At 38.1% G+C, this 15426-nt stretch overlaps 1 protein-coding gene across 1 annotated transcript in view; it reads left to right on the forward strand.

Moving 5' to 3' along the window:
• The window catches only part of col27a1b (collagen, type XXVII, alpha 1b), a 100662-nt gene that overhangs the window by 83301 nt on the left and 1935 nt on the right, over positions 1 to 15426 (forward strand). The window contains exons 38-60 of the mRNA XM_079607373.1: positions 2032 to 2085; positions 2170 to 2277; positions 2552 to 2605; positions 2800 to 2853; positions 3131 to 3187; positions 3287 to 3340; positions 3438 to 3491; positions 3957 to 4010; positions 4375 to 4428; positions 4506 to 4613; positions 4729 to 4836; positions 4948 to 5055; positions 5774 to 5827; positions 7425 to 7487; positions 7581 to 7634; positions 7730 to 7765; positions 9635 to 9652; positions 9758 to 9793; positions 9915 to 9941; positions 10520 to 10582; positions 13815 to 13983; positions 14168 to 14277; positions 14471 to 14689. Coding sequence (XP_079463499.1) covers positions 2032 to 2085; positions 2170 to 2277; positions 2552 to 2605; positions 2800 to 2853; positions 3131 to 3187; positions 3287 to 3340; positions 3438 to 3491; positions 3957 to 4010; positions 4375 to 4428; positions 4506 to 4613; positions 4729 to 4836; positions 4948 to 5055; positions 5774 to 5827; positions 7425 to 7487; positions 7581 to 7634; positions 7730 to 7765; positions 9635 to 9652; positions 9758 to 9793; positions 9915 to 9941; positions 10520 to 10582; positions 13815 to 13983; positions 14168 to 14277; positions 14471 to 14689 — 1716 coding nt within the window. The remainder of the gene's footprint in view (positions 1 to 2031; positions 2086 to 2169; positions 2278 to 2551; positions 2606 to 2799; positions 2854 to 3130; positions 3188 to 3286; positions 3341 to 3437; positions 3492 to 3956; positions 4011 to 4374; positions 4429 to 4505; positions 4614 to 4728; positions 4837 to 4947; positions 5056 to 5773; positions 5828 to 7424; positions 7488 to 7580; positions 7635 to 7729; positions 7766 to 9634; positions 9653 to 9757; positions 9794 to 9914; positions 9942 to 10519; positions 10583 to 13814; positions 13984 to 14167; positions 14278 to 14470; positions 14690 to 15426) is intronic.

The following is a 15426-nucleotide window of genomic DNA, read 5'->3' on the forward strand; positions in this document are numbered from 1 at the left end:
ATGGCCCTGTGAGAGCACCGAAGTGGAACGGGCTCCGTATACTGAGGTGTACACCGCTCCACCCCGGTTGGGGCTACTCTCACAGGTCTGACGCTGGTGGCGTCAGGACCTCTTTTGAGCCAAAGCCTTCTTCGCTTGAAGAACGGTCCTCAGATCCGGCTTCTGCTTAGATGACTTCGGCTGAGAGTGTTGGGTCTGTCTCCAGTAATTTTGTGGAGGACCACGAGACGCAACACTCTCTTTTTGTTGAGCACGATATAATGAGCTTGACGGCTGAGGCTGCTCAGGAGCCTCAGGGGGTTGAACATGGCGAGGGAGAAATGTTTAAAGGCCTCAGCCGGTTTCTTGACCGTCTGTGTTTCTTCCCCCGTGATTGTGTCACCTTGAATGCTTAGTACATCTACCTCCTCGGAGCTAGAGCACTGAAGCATTGGGCTCTCTCTCTGGGCGGAAGAAGCCGCTTGGGTCTGACAAACAGGTCTGACACAGATCGCTTGCTGAGGCAACAGAAGCTAATGCCGGTTGCACCGGATGTGCTTTTATCTCTTCCTGGTCATGACGTCACCCGCCCGTGACGTTCATTCATTCCATTGGACTAAGTTGACATAGATGCTTCAGACGCATTCACGCTGGAGTCATTTGGCTCCATTTGAGTCCCATGGCATTTCGACGAAGCGCGAGTTCCCTCGAAAGGGAACAGTAATTGATTGTGGGATTTTGCTTGTTATTCCATTTTTTTTTTTTTTTCGATTTCTAACATACTAACTGATTCAAGTCAAGTCATCTTCACTTATATAGCGCTTTTAACAATGTAGATTGTTTCAAAGCTGCTTTACAGAGATAAACGTATAATTTAAGGTAACAGATAATTTTGGCTTTATAGCGGTTCTTGAATAATGTTACTTTCCATCTAAAGTTAGTTCTGATTGATTCACTTCCGTCGACAGGATAATTTGTTATTAAATTAGGGTCCGCTAAAATGACACCAATCTCTCTAAACAGACTTTAAACGTGAACCTGTGAGAAACACTGATGGCGCTCACGTGCGCATCAAGAATTAATTCTATAGTTATGTGTGTTTGAATATATGTGCGCATGTTTGTAATTCTCTACAAACCAAGCCTATACAAACTACTTGTCCTGCCTATAAATTTGATACAGAATTTTATTTTATCACTACGAGGGAGATACGCAAAATTTCCACAATACTTTATCTGTTTGAGTGGTAAAGGGATCCTCCATAGGGAGAGGCTAGATTCATATGGCACAATTTCCCAAACAATTAATTGAGTTCTCAAAACAAAGAAATATTTCTCAAAACGCTCAACACATTTTACAAACATTCAAGTTTGATTTCTGAAAAACTACATACGAATGCCCTCATTTTACACATGGTTTAACCATGCTCTCATTCATAACACACAAACACATACTATAAATAACTCATGTGTCACAATGTGAACTCAAATAGCACACATTTATCCATGAGTAAACATGAAGTAGCAAAACTACTATAGTACTGTATACTGTAATTAAATTTGGCCAAAGTTGCAGAGGATGCTGAATTTATTTATTTAGTACTGTACTGTAATTGGCAGTAAACTGTATTATGTTGCATTGGTATTTAAACATTTCTTCTCTTTTATTGATATAATAAATTATTGACCACTAAATTAGATTGTTTTCAGTAGTCAGGCTGGTTTGGTTTGCAGGTTTTAGAGAAGTTTTGGTCCTGTACGTATAGCTGGTCAGGCTGGGTTAGGGTTAGGTTAGGGTTAACCACCTTAGACTGGTTTCAGCAGTTTCTCAGCAGAACTGGTATAAATCATTTCACTTTCGGTCACTTTATATTGCTTTACCTCATGCTTTAAAGTTTTATTGAAGATTTAGTGATGTTGGATGACAGCAAAGACAAACTGCACATCCTTGTGGTTGTGCTGAATGATCAAACTCATAAGTCATTACTGAATGTGTTCATTCAGAGATATCGCTCTATTTTGCAGTTTGTCAACTCTTTAATGTTCATTTCAGGGACCTGAGGGTAAACCTGGAAGAATTGGTGAGAGGGGAAAACCTGGAGAGAAGGTATTTTATTTTTGACATTTCAGTTTACATGGTTACCCATCAACACACCAAATGTGAGTATAAATGATGCTTAAATCATTTCAGGGCAGCAAAGGTCACCAGGGTCACCTTGGCGAGACTGGACCAATGGGAGAGCAAGGTGCCATGGGTTTCATCGGGCCAAAAGGAAGCAGAGGAACTATTGGATTTATGGTACATACATTGTTGTTTTCAAAAGGCTGTCTTCTGCAAAATCATATTTTTTATTGTGCTACTACGTCAATGCCGTCAACTGAAACAGCATGAAGAGAGAAATAATTACAAATCCTTTTCTCTGAAAAAGCCTTGCCAGAGATATATTGTTTGATTTTAAACATCTCATATTACATCAACATACCACAGAAAATGCTGATATTTGTGTTTTGTTTTGGCAAGAATGCAATGTCTGATCTGAAACTAACTCAGATCCCCTGGCTATCATTTTCAGGGTGCTCCGGGAAAAATGGGTCAACAAGGAGAACCGGGTTTAGTGGGATATGAAGTAAGTGTTATTTAACATAGACATGCCTTATAAAACTTTATTTTACATCAGCATAAAGTGGTACAAAGTCAAACATCTGCTCTGCATCATGTGAAGTTCTTCTGAGTTTATAGGGCTTGTTAGAGCTTGTTGACTTGTCTTTGAGCGCTCAAATGTTTCCATACTCCATTTCTTTTCTTTAATGTTTACTTTAGGGTCATCAAGGACCACTAGGTCCAATGGGATCCCCAGGACCAAAAGGTGAAAAGGTAAAACAAATCTAAAAAGATTGCTTATAACTAGAAGCTAGTTTCAGAAGCCCAAGAAATCTAACAGATGATTTATTTGTTTTTGCATAATAATAACAAACATTGTATTTTCCAAAAATCTAAATGGACTTTGGAGGATAACCTTCTTTTAAAATCACCTTCCAGATTTTAATAATCTCTAATTTATTAATGTTGTTTTACCATAGGACATACACAGCGCATGGCCAACTATATACAATATTTTAGGTTGAGAAATCAAGCATTCTATTATTTTCAGGGAGAGCAAGGAGATGACGGGAAGGTTGAAGGTCCACCTGGTCCTTCAGGTGACATCGTGAGTCAGTTCGCTAGATTTACTACACATTTATGTCTTGTTTTGGGAGAATTCTGGATGCCAAACTGATCAATGTGTTTGGTTTTCATTGGGATTCAGGGAACTGTCGGCAACAGAGGAGAAAGGGGAGAGCCAGGTGACCCTGGATACCCAGTACGTTTTTTGCTTTTTATTTTATACATTTTATATGTTTTTGAATAAATAGATCACTAATTTAATATACTTTATATGTACATTTTTAAATCTTAAGGGTCATGAAGGTGTTCATGGAGAAAGAGGAAACCCGAGGGCTCCTGGACTCCCTGTGAGTAAATCTACCAATAATTACATCTTTAAACCAGTGTTATTTAATATCTTTGATATGCTTTTAGAGTTTTGTTCATATTTTAAATTAGATTTTATTTTTATTATTTATTTTCTGTTTTCATTTGTATTGTAGTTCAAGTTTTTTTTTAAATACCTCTGTATACTTTTATTTTTTTTATTAAGTTTATAGTAATTTAATAATGTTTTTGTTTTAGTTTTAGTTTATTTAGTTTTGGTTATTTTAGGACTTACATTTAAACTAAATGAAAATGAGTATTTAGTTTGAAATGAAAATAATAAAAAAAGTATGTTTAAGTTTTTTTAATTTGTATTTTATTTCAGTAAATGTTGATTTTATTTCAAATAATGATTTTTTTATGGTTTTAGTTAATGATGGCTTTAAACTGAATTATAAAATATACATTTTCATAATTTTCTTTATCTTACCCGTCTATAACCACAGGGAAATGCAGGGCCAAGAGGGTTTCCAGGGCCTAAAGGATCCAAAGGCAATAAAGTAATTTACCATGTGAACACAAACATAATGTGGATTTTGTTTTGTCTATAATGCACACACATGGCCTCTATTTTAAATCATATTCCCCCAGTTTCACAGACATTGCTTAAGATTATTCCCAGACTAAAATGCATGTTTGCGCTGTTTTAACTGAAAGCATCATGCACTGACATATCTTAAAATATGTCAGTGCCATTGTTTTGTCTCAAGATGCACACTAGTAATGTTTTTTTTTTCTAAGGCATGTTTATTAAATCTACTTAAATGTCCTAACTGAACTAAAGTCTAATCCTGGCTTAATCTAAGCCCTGATTGCGAAACCAGCCATAATATCCATCTCAACTGAATAACCGATTTTATTCAGGGTCCAAAAGGCAAAAACGGTCCTCGTGGTGAATCTGGAAATCAAGGGTCCCCTGTAAGTACGTTTCTTACACACTGAACAGAGTTCAGTGACATCATGATAAACCTACAACAGTTGTGATTCTCCCACAGGGTCCTGTTGGTCTTCCTGGTCCCAGAGGAGTTGTTGGTCGTGAGGGTCTTGAGGGTGATCCTGGGGTTGATGGAGCCCTTGGGAAAGATGGAGCTAAAGGAATGCCAGTAAGACAATGAATGTAATTCTCAATGCTCTCAATGTAACACTTCATATGGCCCAGGTGCTTTTTGTGGTTTGTGATGTTTTGGTTTGTTTCTCCTCCTCTGTTATGTGTGTTAGGGTGAACATGGAAGTGATGGGGAGGTTGGTCTTCCTGGAAAACCAGGTCCTCAAGGAAATGCGGGTGTACCAGGTTTGCCAGGAATTCAAGGCTCTTTTGGCCCAAAGGTAACTTATATGGATAGTGATCTGCTCTTTGTGTTTGTGTGTCACCACTATCTCCATCTTTCACAATATATGCTGGTTTTAGCTTAAACATTCCACTATGTTGTAATTTAGGGTGACAGGGGCATCCCTGGCCAAACTGGACCTCCAGGCAAAAGAGGATTTAATGGGGGAATGGGATTTCCTGGAAAACAAGGTGACCGAGGGGTCAAAGGGCAACCTGTGAGTATCGCTTGTCTTTTATTGATCCATTGCAAATAGGACAAACACATCAACAAAATGTTGGTCCAATGATGTCAGATTGCTTAAATGATGAACCTCTAAAAAATCAAATATAATTTCTGCAATCAGGCAGTAACTTCTTACACAACTCTCTAAAATAATTGATTCTGACTGGACAATTACAGCATTTTTGACTTTTTTAACAATGACACAGTGCACCTGCCTAGATGATATACTGTACCCTACCATTCAACACTTTAAAAAAAAAAACAAGTCTCTAATGTTTACCTAGGCTGCATTTATTTGATCAAGAATACAGTAAAACAGTAATATTATGAAATATTAGATTTGCTGCTCAAGAAACATTTTTAAATTTTGTATTATCACTGTTGAAAATGGTTGTGCTGCTTAATATTTTTGTGGAAACTGATACAATCTTTCTGGATTCTTTGATGAATAGAAAGTGCAAAAGGACAGCATTGAAATATTTTAACATTTTCTTTACTTTCACATTTGATCTTTTTAATGCATCCTTGCTACATGAAAGTGTTAATTAAAAAAAATAATTAAAATCTTACTGGCCCTAAGCTTTTGAACGATAGTGTATATACACGTTTTCAGTCTATGTATCAGTTAATGAATGAATGACAGTGACATTTCTTTAACACTTATTGTCACAAACTGTTTTTGACACTGTTCTGTCTGATTTTCTCTCTAGGGTGATACTGGTGAACAGGGATTCCCTGGAGTTCTTGGAATGTTTGGACCACAGGTAAACACATGTACTGTACTGTTATGATATAAATAAAAATGTTCATTCTATTTGTTTACTTTAATTTGTGTTGCTGGTCTTATTGTGACTGGTCTGTGCATGTTACAAAAATAAAAAAGCTTGTCTTTATAATCTTTTATCCAAATGTAATAATTTCCTACTCATCCTTTTTTAAAGGGTTAGTTCACCCAAAAATGAAAATTCTGTCAGTAATTACTCACCCTCGTGTTGTTCCAACCCCGTAAGACTTTCGCTCATCTTCGGAACACAAATAAAGATATTTTTGATTAAATCTGAGAGTTGGCTCACTCCTCCATACTATAGGTTGCTAGGTAATTGCATCTGACGGCCCAGAAGAGTAAGTAAAGTCATCGTTAAAATAGTCTCAACCGCAAAAAACAAAACAAATAACGACTTTATTCAACTATTCGTTTTCTTCCGTGTGGGCTTCTGACGTGAGTCCACGAGAGCGCCACAACGCATGCGCGAGAACTGAGAACATGATGCTCACGATCATTTGTTGGGAAAGTGTGAAAGGTAAGGCATTCATTTTCCGGCACTGGTAATGCGCTTTTACGTTTTTCTCATTGGTTTCTCACAATTCGGACATCCAGGAAATGCACACTTTAGAACTAGAACCATTTTAAAACACTACATCGAGACCCGTCTGAGTCATCTTCTCAGTTCTCGCGCATGCGTCGTGGCGCTCTCGTGAACTCACGTCAGAGGCCCACACAAAAGAAAACTAATAGTTGAATAAAGTCGTTATTTTTGTTTTCTCGTTGCTTGATAAACTTAAGGTTGAGCCACTGTAGTCACTTGGACTATTTTAACAATGTTTTTACTAACTTTTCTGAACCGGCAGATGCAATTATCTAGCAGCCTATGAAGGAGCTCTCAGATTTATCTCAAAAATAGATTTATATCAAAAATATCTTAATTTGTGTTCCGAAGATGAACGAAAGTCTTACGGGGTTGGAACAACATGAGGGTGAGTAATTACTGACAGAATTTTCATTTTTGGGTAAACTAACCCTTTAACTGATGTTCCCTCCAACCACCTGCCATTTAGGGACCACAAGAATTCCAATCAAGTCCCTTCCTTGAATACCCTGTTTCACATGGAAATGTCCTCTTTATTCTGAGTATCTGAAATGATTTCCTGTTTTACCAGAGGCTAAAAAAAGGGTTGATTTCACCACAGAGCAAATCTATTTCACAAAGTAAAGCTGCTAGGTGCTTAATAATGTTCAATGACGCTTACATAAAACCAGTGACTAGTCTTGTGATTAATGAACAGTCTAAACTGAAAAGAAAGAGCACATTTATGCACATTTTATTCGTCAGAATCCAATTAATCAGGCGATCAGTAATTGTTTACTTCTCATTTAAATGCTAAGCCTTCAAGCAAATAATGCAATCTACTGCAGCATTTCATTACAGCTGTAGAAGCACTGTAGCGTAAGATGAAAAATAGCTTTTTTTAAGCGGCTTTGAGAGATCTATTCATGCAGTATAACCAAAAGCTTTGTGCTGACATTTGTGTCAGTTTAAAGCCAAACAGTTTTGACCTCTAAAGTGTTTCTGTCATTTACAGGGGCCACCCGGAGACCTTGGCTCTGTGGGTATCCAGGGCCCAAAGGGTCCTCTGGGTTTAATGGTAAGTACCACAGTGAGAACTGTTGTGAAAACACCAATGAGTTGGATGAAGAGTTCTTGATCAGCAACTACTGTAGGTGTTTCTTCTTTTAAGGGGATGCAAGGAGCCATCGGACCCGTTGGTATCATTGGGCCTAGTGGTAACCCAGTATGTATGATCTGAATCACTCAAGATGTTTCACGGGTGGCTTCTAATTGGGTGCATAATCTAAAAAGATCATTCTCTTCCTTTCTTTTTATTAGGGACCACAAGGAGATAAAGGAAATGGAGGGGAAATGGTAAGAATCTTTTTGAAATGCTGAACTTCTAATACGTATGGTTCCTATATAATCCTGTTTTAGACTGGCATTGACATTGGCATAAGCTCACTTCCTGCCTTATCATCTCCGTTCAGTGACATTACTGAGATGGGAGTCTAAGGGCCCTGATATACTCGCAGCAAAGTCCTTTTTCATTATTTTCATTCTTTCATTCTTTTATTCTAAGGTGTAAATGAAGTTGAAATATTCTTGCAGCGGTATAATGTAAGCTAACTTTACGACGCCACTCACGCTGCTGGGTAGATAAATATATAAATATGTGCTGTGCGCTTTTCTCTCAATAACAAAATAAACATACAACACAAATGACAGCAGTGAGAAAACAGCAGTTAAGAAAGCATCTAAGCATAGGGATGTGGATTTGTTTGCACGAGCTCTGCAATTTGGCAGGCCGAATTCGAGTCATGTCATGTTTATTTATAGCACTTCATAGCAAAGCAAGCAGTTTTACAGTATTACAAACCGTGTCACTTTCAATTAGAATTACAGCTTCAATTTCTTCTATAAAGCAGCTCTCCAGTGTGTTTAGTTTATTTTTAGTTTATTTTTCTTGCGTCTGACCTCGACTGACATAACAGAAGAAATTAAACTGAAGACTTCCACTTAAAAGAAGGTGAAGCCCCAGAGCACACTACTTATTATGTAATCACAATGTAATTACGTAGTTCAAAGGTGTTTACCAGTATAACGTTTCTGGAAAGATCATTTAGGCAAGGTGTTTAGAACTCCTGAAACGCTTAGTTGTGGCCTAATTTTGTTCGAAATTATATCACACTAGTTTGTTCTTCAATTTCGCTTGAAGTATATCAGGGCCTTAAGGGTGTGTCTCAATCCACTCAAGTGCACTTCCCAGGGATTAAACCATTTCCAAAGCTGTCGCATTGTCAACTTAAAATTGAGTTGACAATCCCTTTTAGGATTTACGTGCATTAAACCAATCAGAGTCTCATCTCTCATTCCCTTTAAATGCCAGTTGCGCTCGCGCCATGGCGGATTAGCTATTTACATGACGGAATTTGATAGTGGAACGATCGAATGCGTCTCCAGAGCGCAAAAGGAACTGCTCATGCGCGAGGTAAAAGTGCGCAAGCAGACCATCTACGGGACAAGCAGGATTCCACCATATTTACACAATAATAATATTTTACATTGTAATCCTTTTATTTAAAATATTTCCTATGTTTGTGTGCTGCTGTGCGTCCCTGTGTGTTTAATAAGCAGAGTGTACGCGCAATGTGGACCCGCCAATGGGCGCACATTACTAACTCGCTCTTAAAAAAAAAAAAAAAAATTGCGCCATTGACTTTAGACCAGGTTTCAGTTGGTCAATGACGCAGTCTATTTCTGTTGCCTCAAATTAGCAACGCGCCAACAATGCACCTGAACACACATCGTTTTCAGACCAACATTTGTACGCCCATGGGCGTCATGGGCGTACAAATGGGCGCAAATGCATTTGCTATTTAAACAACGGGGGGCAGGACGTGAAAATGATAACTGCGTCAGGCTGAAACTAGTAAAAAATACTTGCGTTGCGCTTGGTGCTGCATTGTGTAAGATAGGGCCCTCACTCTACAAGTTCACTGAATACAGTGGGAATCTTGTAACTGGGCACTTTTGTTGCAGGTAATTGAATAATTTATATTCATGAACTAATTCACAGCATATGGAACTACAGAGTGGAATGAGACTTAGCCTATGACACTTTCAAGCTACATTCAGATTAGTAGGGAGATCCATTTCTAGACAATTTCCAAGTTAATTCATGTTTGAAAAGGGTTTGCCACTGAAAATAACATTTTGTGTTTCTCCTTTTATTTTAAATAGGGTGTTCAGGGACCCAGGGTATGTTTCCCCAATGTCCTTCAATGTTACTACCCATGTATATTCATATACATTAAGTAGTACTATTTAACCAACATAAACATTTTTATTTTCGCCAACCTTTAGGGACATCCAGGCCCTCGTGGACCACCTGGACCTCCAGTAAGTTGTCTTAATGCATTTTAACAAACAAATGAATAGTATGTGTCATGCTTGAATTGCATTTAGCTGAAGCTCATAGTAATCAGTGTTTTCTGTTTCTTTATCTCTCATTGGTTTATAGGGGCTTCCTGGTGTATCTTTTGCTCATGTAAGTATGCCTAGAATATATTAAGGTATCTTTGTCGGTCTTGGCCACTTGAGAATACTTGTACGCGACAAGAGGTAAGAGCAGAAGACTAATAAATGCCAAAGCACAGTTGCCCTTAATGCACACTAAATCCACACTATCTATAATACTGCTTCTGAGCAGCATTTGAGGCTAAGCATATCCCATCATTCATTATGTTCAGAAACTTGTGTTGATAATACATAACGGATATAAAAACATGTACACAAAAAATAAGCATTTTCATCACCAAAGAAAAATAAATAAACAATTTCAAACAAAGGGACTAAAGTCAACCCCAACCGCCACATTTTTTTCCTGTTTCTATTGCTTCCATTATAAGAAGATTGCTGTTATGTCCTGAAAATGTCTCACAATAGGATAGTACCTATAATTCCTTCAAATGCTGCTTTGTTCTCCTAAAAATAAAAAACACTCACACTTACATGATAGCCGACACACCACATATTGTGTTTGAATATAGGAAAGAATCTTCTTCTCTTAAATTATTGTACTGTTTATCTTCCTTCATAGTCGTACTCTACTTTGTTTTCTCTTAGGAAAATGAGGCTCTTGGTGCTCCTTCACATGTTTTTGATTCCCGTTTTGCATTAAGGTCTGAGGTAGTTGCCAAATAGTGTTCAAAATGTTCAAAATCTTCTGTGTCAGAGCCTAGTTTTAGTTTGCGATATCATTGACCTTAGCAAATTAACTTGACCGCAAAGTAGTTAACTCTGTCTGTTCTGTGGCATATTCACTTAACCTAATCAGGTAATTACTACTGTTAAAGGGGCTATAGGTAAGAATTTTCATTTATTAATCGCGTTTTATTGCCAATGTGTGACCAGCTTGTGACGAAACTTTAAAAAGACCTTCCCTGACTTCCTAGTCTATGAAAGCATGTAGACTGATTTTTATATGAAAGACTTTGGACGTTTTTGCCAGGAAAATCAAAAGGATGTGAGAGTTACAGTGAGAACCCAAGTGCAGTTTATTAAACAAAACACTGATAAACAAAACAAGAAGATGACTAGAACTTGGCTTGACTAAGAACATAACTTGGACTGACTAGACTCACCAAAAGCATGTTACAACCAACAAAACTAGACAAGAGACAATGGGAACATGAGGGCAATAGACCAACGCTACTTTTGCGTCATCGAAGGGTAACGCCCCTTTTTGGGGGAAGACAAACGGATTCCCCTGAGCTGAGAACAGAACTCGCTCTAATAAGTTTCTTGACAGCAAGAATGGTACAAATATACACACTCTTTGCCGGCCAAGGACCGTGAGTGGTATTTAAAGAAGCTACTGGATATGGGGATACAGAGGTGTCCCTTTTAAATGGTCAAAAACTGGATTAATGATCCCACGCAGTGGCCAAATATGGACTATTCAGAGTTTCAGACATCTAGCACTGTCTCGTGGAATCACCAAATAACGTTAGCCTATTTTTTTTGTCATTAACACACTCACAGTATGACAAACTAGACGATGTCTAGAGGAGTCGGTGGTTTACTTGGATCATATTTCACTTGATTTAAGCTATTGACATAGTTTTGTTGTCGACTAGCTAACGTTGTTACTAGTTAACGTTAGAAAGACGAAGCTGCTAGCAGCAGTTTAGTTGGTATGATAACGAAATTAAAGCCAGTAACTAGCAAGTACACTACTTCATGTTAAATACAGATAGTTTGGGGGATTGAATTACGTTAGTGATACAAGCAGAAACCAGCCAAGTCCACTTTAGTCCTAGCCTGCCACTATTTCAACAGTAAAATCAGTTAACAGCCAAGGTAGCGTGCCTAGTGAGAGCTAATCACGTAACTTTAACGTTAGCTGCTAGCAGCTTCGTCTTTCTAACTAGTATAGCTAGTCGATAACAAAACTATGTCAATAGCTTAAAATAAATCAAGTGAAATATGATCCAAGTAAGTTAAACCACCGACTCCTTTTTACATGGCCTCATCGTCTAGTTTGTCATACTGTGAGTGTGTTAATGACAAAAAAATAGGCTACTTACTCTTTAAATACCGCTCACGGTCCTCGGCCGGCAAAGAGTATGTTTGTGCCATTTTTGCTTTTTAAGAAACTTTGCAGATCTAGAGCGAGTTCTGTTCTCAGGGGAATCCGTTTGTTTTCCCCCAAAAAGGGGCGTTACCCTTCGATGACGCAAAAGTAGCGTTGGTCTATATACACACAAATACTAATGACTAACAAGAAACACCTGTGAACAATCAGTCAATGAACCAATAGGAAAATACACATAAGACTAGGGAAGCATATGACGTGATCACATGATGGGATAAAGGAATCACATGACAAACAGTAACAATTGGTGCGTCCCAATTCGCATACTATCCGTCCAAAATAGTATTCGAAAATAGATTTAGTACATCCCAAATCGTAGTATGTTGAAATGAGTGTTCCAAAGATACCCGGATGGTCTACTATTTCCGGTCAGAATCCGAAGTGCAGATCCATGTGCACTCTAACGGCTAATATGAGTCACAACACATTGCACGTTGGATGAGGATTCGGTTAGACCTACAAACATGAGTGAAAAGTGTAAAAAAAAAAAACTACAGACATGGCGAGTCCGGTGGTTATGTAAAGAGGTTTAGATAAAGGGGGTTTGAGTGATTAATTATAAGTATCTAACCTGACAAAAATGTATATATTCAATGTTGTCTACATTATATTGCATCTGCTGCAGCATTGTGAACTTTTGTAAAGATACGTTTAGCCATTCACTATTAAATGCATCATTACATTCAAATTGCAAACACATGAGGAGTCTCCGCATGAAAGACCCATGACTGGCAGATGAACGTGCTACATTTCTGTCCGAAACAGTAAGAAATTAAATTAGATCGAATGGAGGATTTTAACTGTGACAAGATGATTGACAAGGCAGTTTACGGTGACAGGATGCACGCGACAGATCTATCCGTTAAAGATGACGAAGTAGTATGCGCCAAAGCTTGCCTACTCTTTTGTTACACACTCAAAAGTATGTACTTTTTCTTCACAAAAAGAGTACATACTTTTAGGGAGTAGTATAAGTAGGTGAATTGGGACGCAGCAAATGACTATGATAACTACAAAATAAAAGACATGAAAACATGAACGTGAACCAAAACCAAAGCGTGACAGATGTGACGTTTACATGAGCTCCCAAGAGCCTTGCTTCCATTCAATAACACATGACATGAATGCTTATACAATGTTTAGGCTAATGCAGAAAGAGCTATTCTGTTCTGTAATGTCAATGTAGCGTCAAAGAAAATGGAGTAATTCAAACTATAGTCTCACATACTCACAACTTTTTCATGAAGTAAAGTAACCTGCACGCGTTTTAATGACAACGTCATTAGTTCAACAAAATACAATGTGGGGATGACAGTTGTGATGAATTACATTGGATACGAGCGAGAGTGAGCGTGAAGTGTAATCGTGCAGAGTGAGTAAAATCTGAGCAGCAAATGAATGCTTAGCTTACAATCAGCTGTCTCCTCAAAACAGTCCAAAAGGGTCCATCAGCATGCGACGCACATATAGTAGACACATGTGTCGTTCACTCTGCTGCTCATAATAGCACAGATAAAAATAAAAAAAAACATATTGACACGTGTTCTATTTTCTATCATGCGCCATTCGCGTTAGTGATGACGAAAGATGAACACAAATGCACCCGATAACGATTGAATCAAATGAGTGTGAAACCAGACCATCGCTGCCGGGGACACCGGATTCAGACCTCAGCATACTGTTGATGCCCAGTGTGAAAGCCCCTTGTCACAGGTAATCTGCAAACATCAGATCATTTTGACTTTGTCTCATTCCATTCCACAGACGTATCCGGATACTGACCTTCCAATGCTGGACCAGGGGACCGAGATCTTTAAGACTCTCCACTACCTCAGCACCCTGATCCACAGCATCAAGAACCCGCTGGGCACCCAGGAGAATCCAGCCAGAATGTGCAGAGATCTGTTTGAATGTGAGCAGAAGTTGAATGATGGTGAGTACATTATATTCATTGTAAATTTCATTGGCGTTCCCTATAGCTACATTAATACAACCAAATATGTAAAATAATAAAAATAGCTTATAGCCAATTGCAGTTGTAGTTTGTCATGTATGATAGGAAATTAATAGGTTAGGAATGGACTCATTCATTTTATTTTTATCTTTCTTTACTAAAGGCACGTATTGGATAGATCCTAACCTGGGCTGCTCCTCTGACAATATTGAAGTGACGTGTAACTTCACAAATGGAGGTCAAACCTGCCTCAAGCCAGTCGCTGTGTCCAAGGTCTTTAAAGCCGGCAACCAACCGTAGAACATTATGAGCAGGATTGTGCTGAATTTAAACGGCCCTGTTTCAGGAAGCTCTGCTTTTGTGTCCATTTCTCTACAGAATAGTTCAAAATCTGTCAGCATTTCTTCCCCCTCATGTTGTTCCATTGTTCTAATGTATCGATTATATTGTTATTTCTTTTCTGAAGTTGGAGACTGGAGTGAGTCTGATCCAGATGAACTTCATCCACCTCCTGAGCTCAGAGTCTGTGCAGATCATCACCATCCACTGCCTGAACGTCTCTGTTTGGGCAGCGGGCCATTCCAAAACTCCTTCCTCTAGTGCGGTGTACTTTAAAGCCTGGAACGGACAGATAATCGAGTCTGGGGGATTCATCGAGCCTGATCTGATAAAGGATGAGTGCTGGGTATGCATTAAGTAATAAAGGGTTTCCCAAACAAGGGTTTGTGAGGAATCAGCAGGGAGTTTGTGAGCTGATGAAAAGCTGAAATTAGAGTATATAAATGGGACTGTGCAATAATCACGGAGTATATAAATGGGACTGTGCAATAATTGCGATATAGCTTTGTGATATTATCAAATCAAAGGCTGCCATTTGATAAAAAATATATATAGTCCGAAGCATTGCGTGTTTCATAGTGCCATAGTGTTAAGATCCGGTGTCTCAGACCGCCTCAGTAAATAAACAAACTATCTCTGCATGTGCTGCGATTTTAACGTGCATTTGGGAAAGCAACATGTGCCATTGTTTACTTTATTTACACATTCGCATAAATTCCAACATTGTGTAAACTTCTAACATGTTTACAGCATTTCATCAGTATTCCACCAACATAAAAACTGGAGAATTTTAAATGTTAAAAGCTCTACGGTTTGAACGTTTTGTAATAGTATTTGTATTGTAACTTGCAATGTAATATAAAAGTATTCTAATTATTCTCATATTTATTTTTAACTGTAATTTACAACAGTAATATATTTCTGTCTTCATTTTTTTTGTTAAAACACAATAATTATTACCATTCAATTTGATAATGTTCTAAAAACAGTGTAAATTTCATGTGGACTGAGACACTAAAAAGAGATTTGAGTCCATTTTAAAGTTGAAATAAAGCAATGTGTGTTTTCCTTGAGCTTTTAACA

The sequence above is a fragment of the Phoxinus phoxinus genome (genome assembly GCF_949152265.1).
Source record: "Phoxinus phoxinus genome assembly, chromosome: 3".
Taxonomy (NCBI): Eukaryota; Metazoa; Chordata; class Actinopteri; order Cypriniformes; family Leuciscidae; genus Phoxinus; species Phoxinus phoxinus.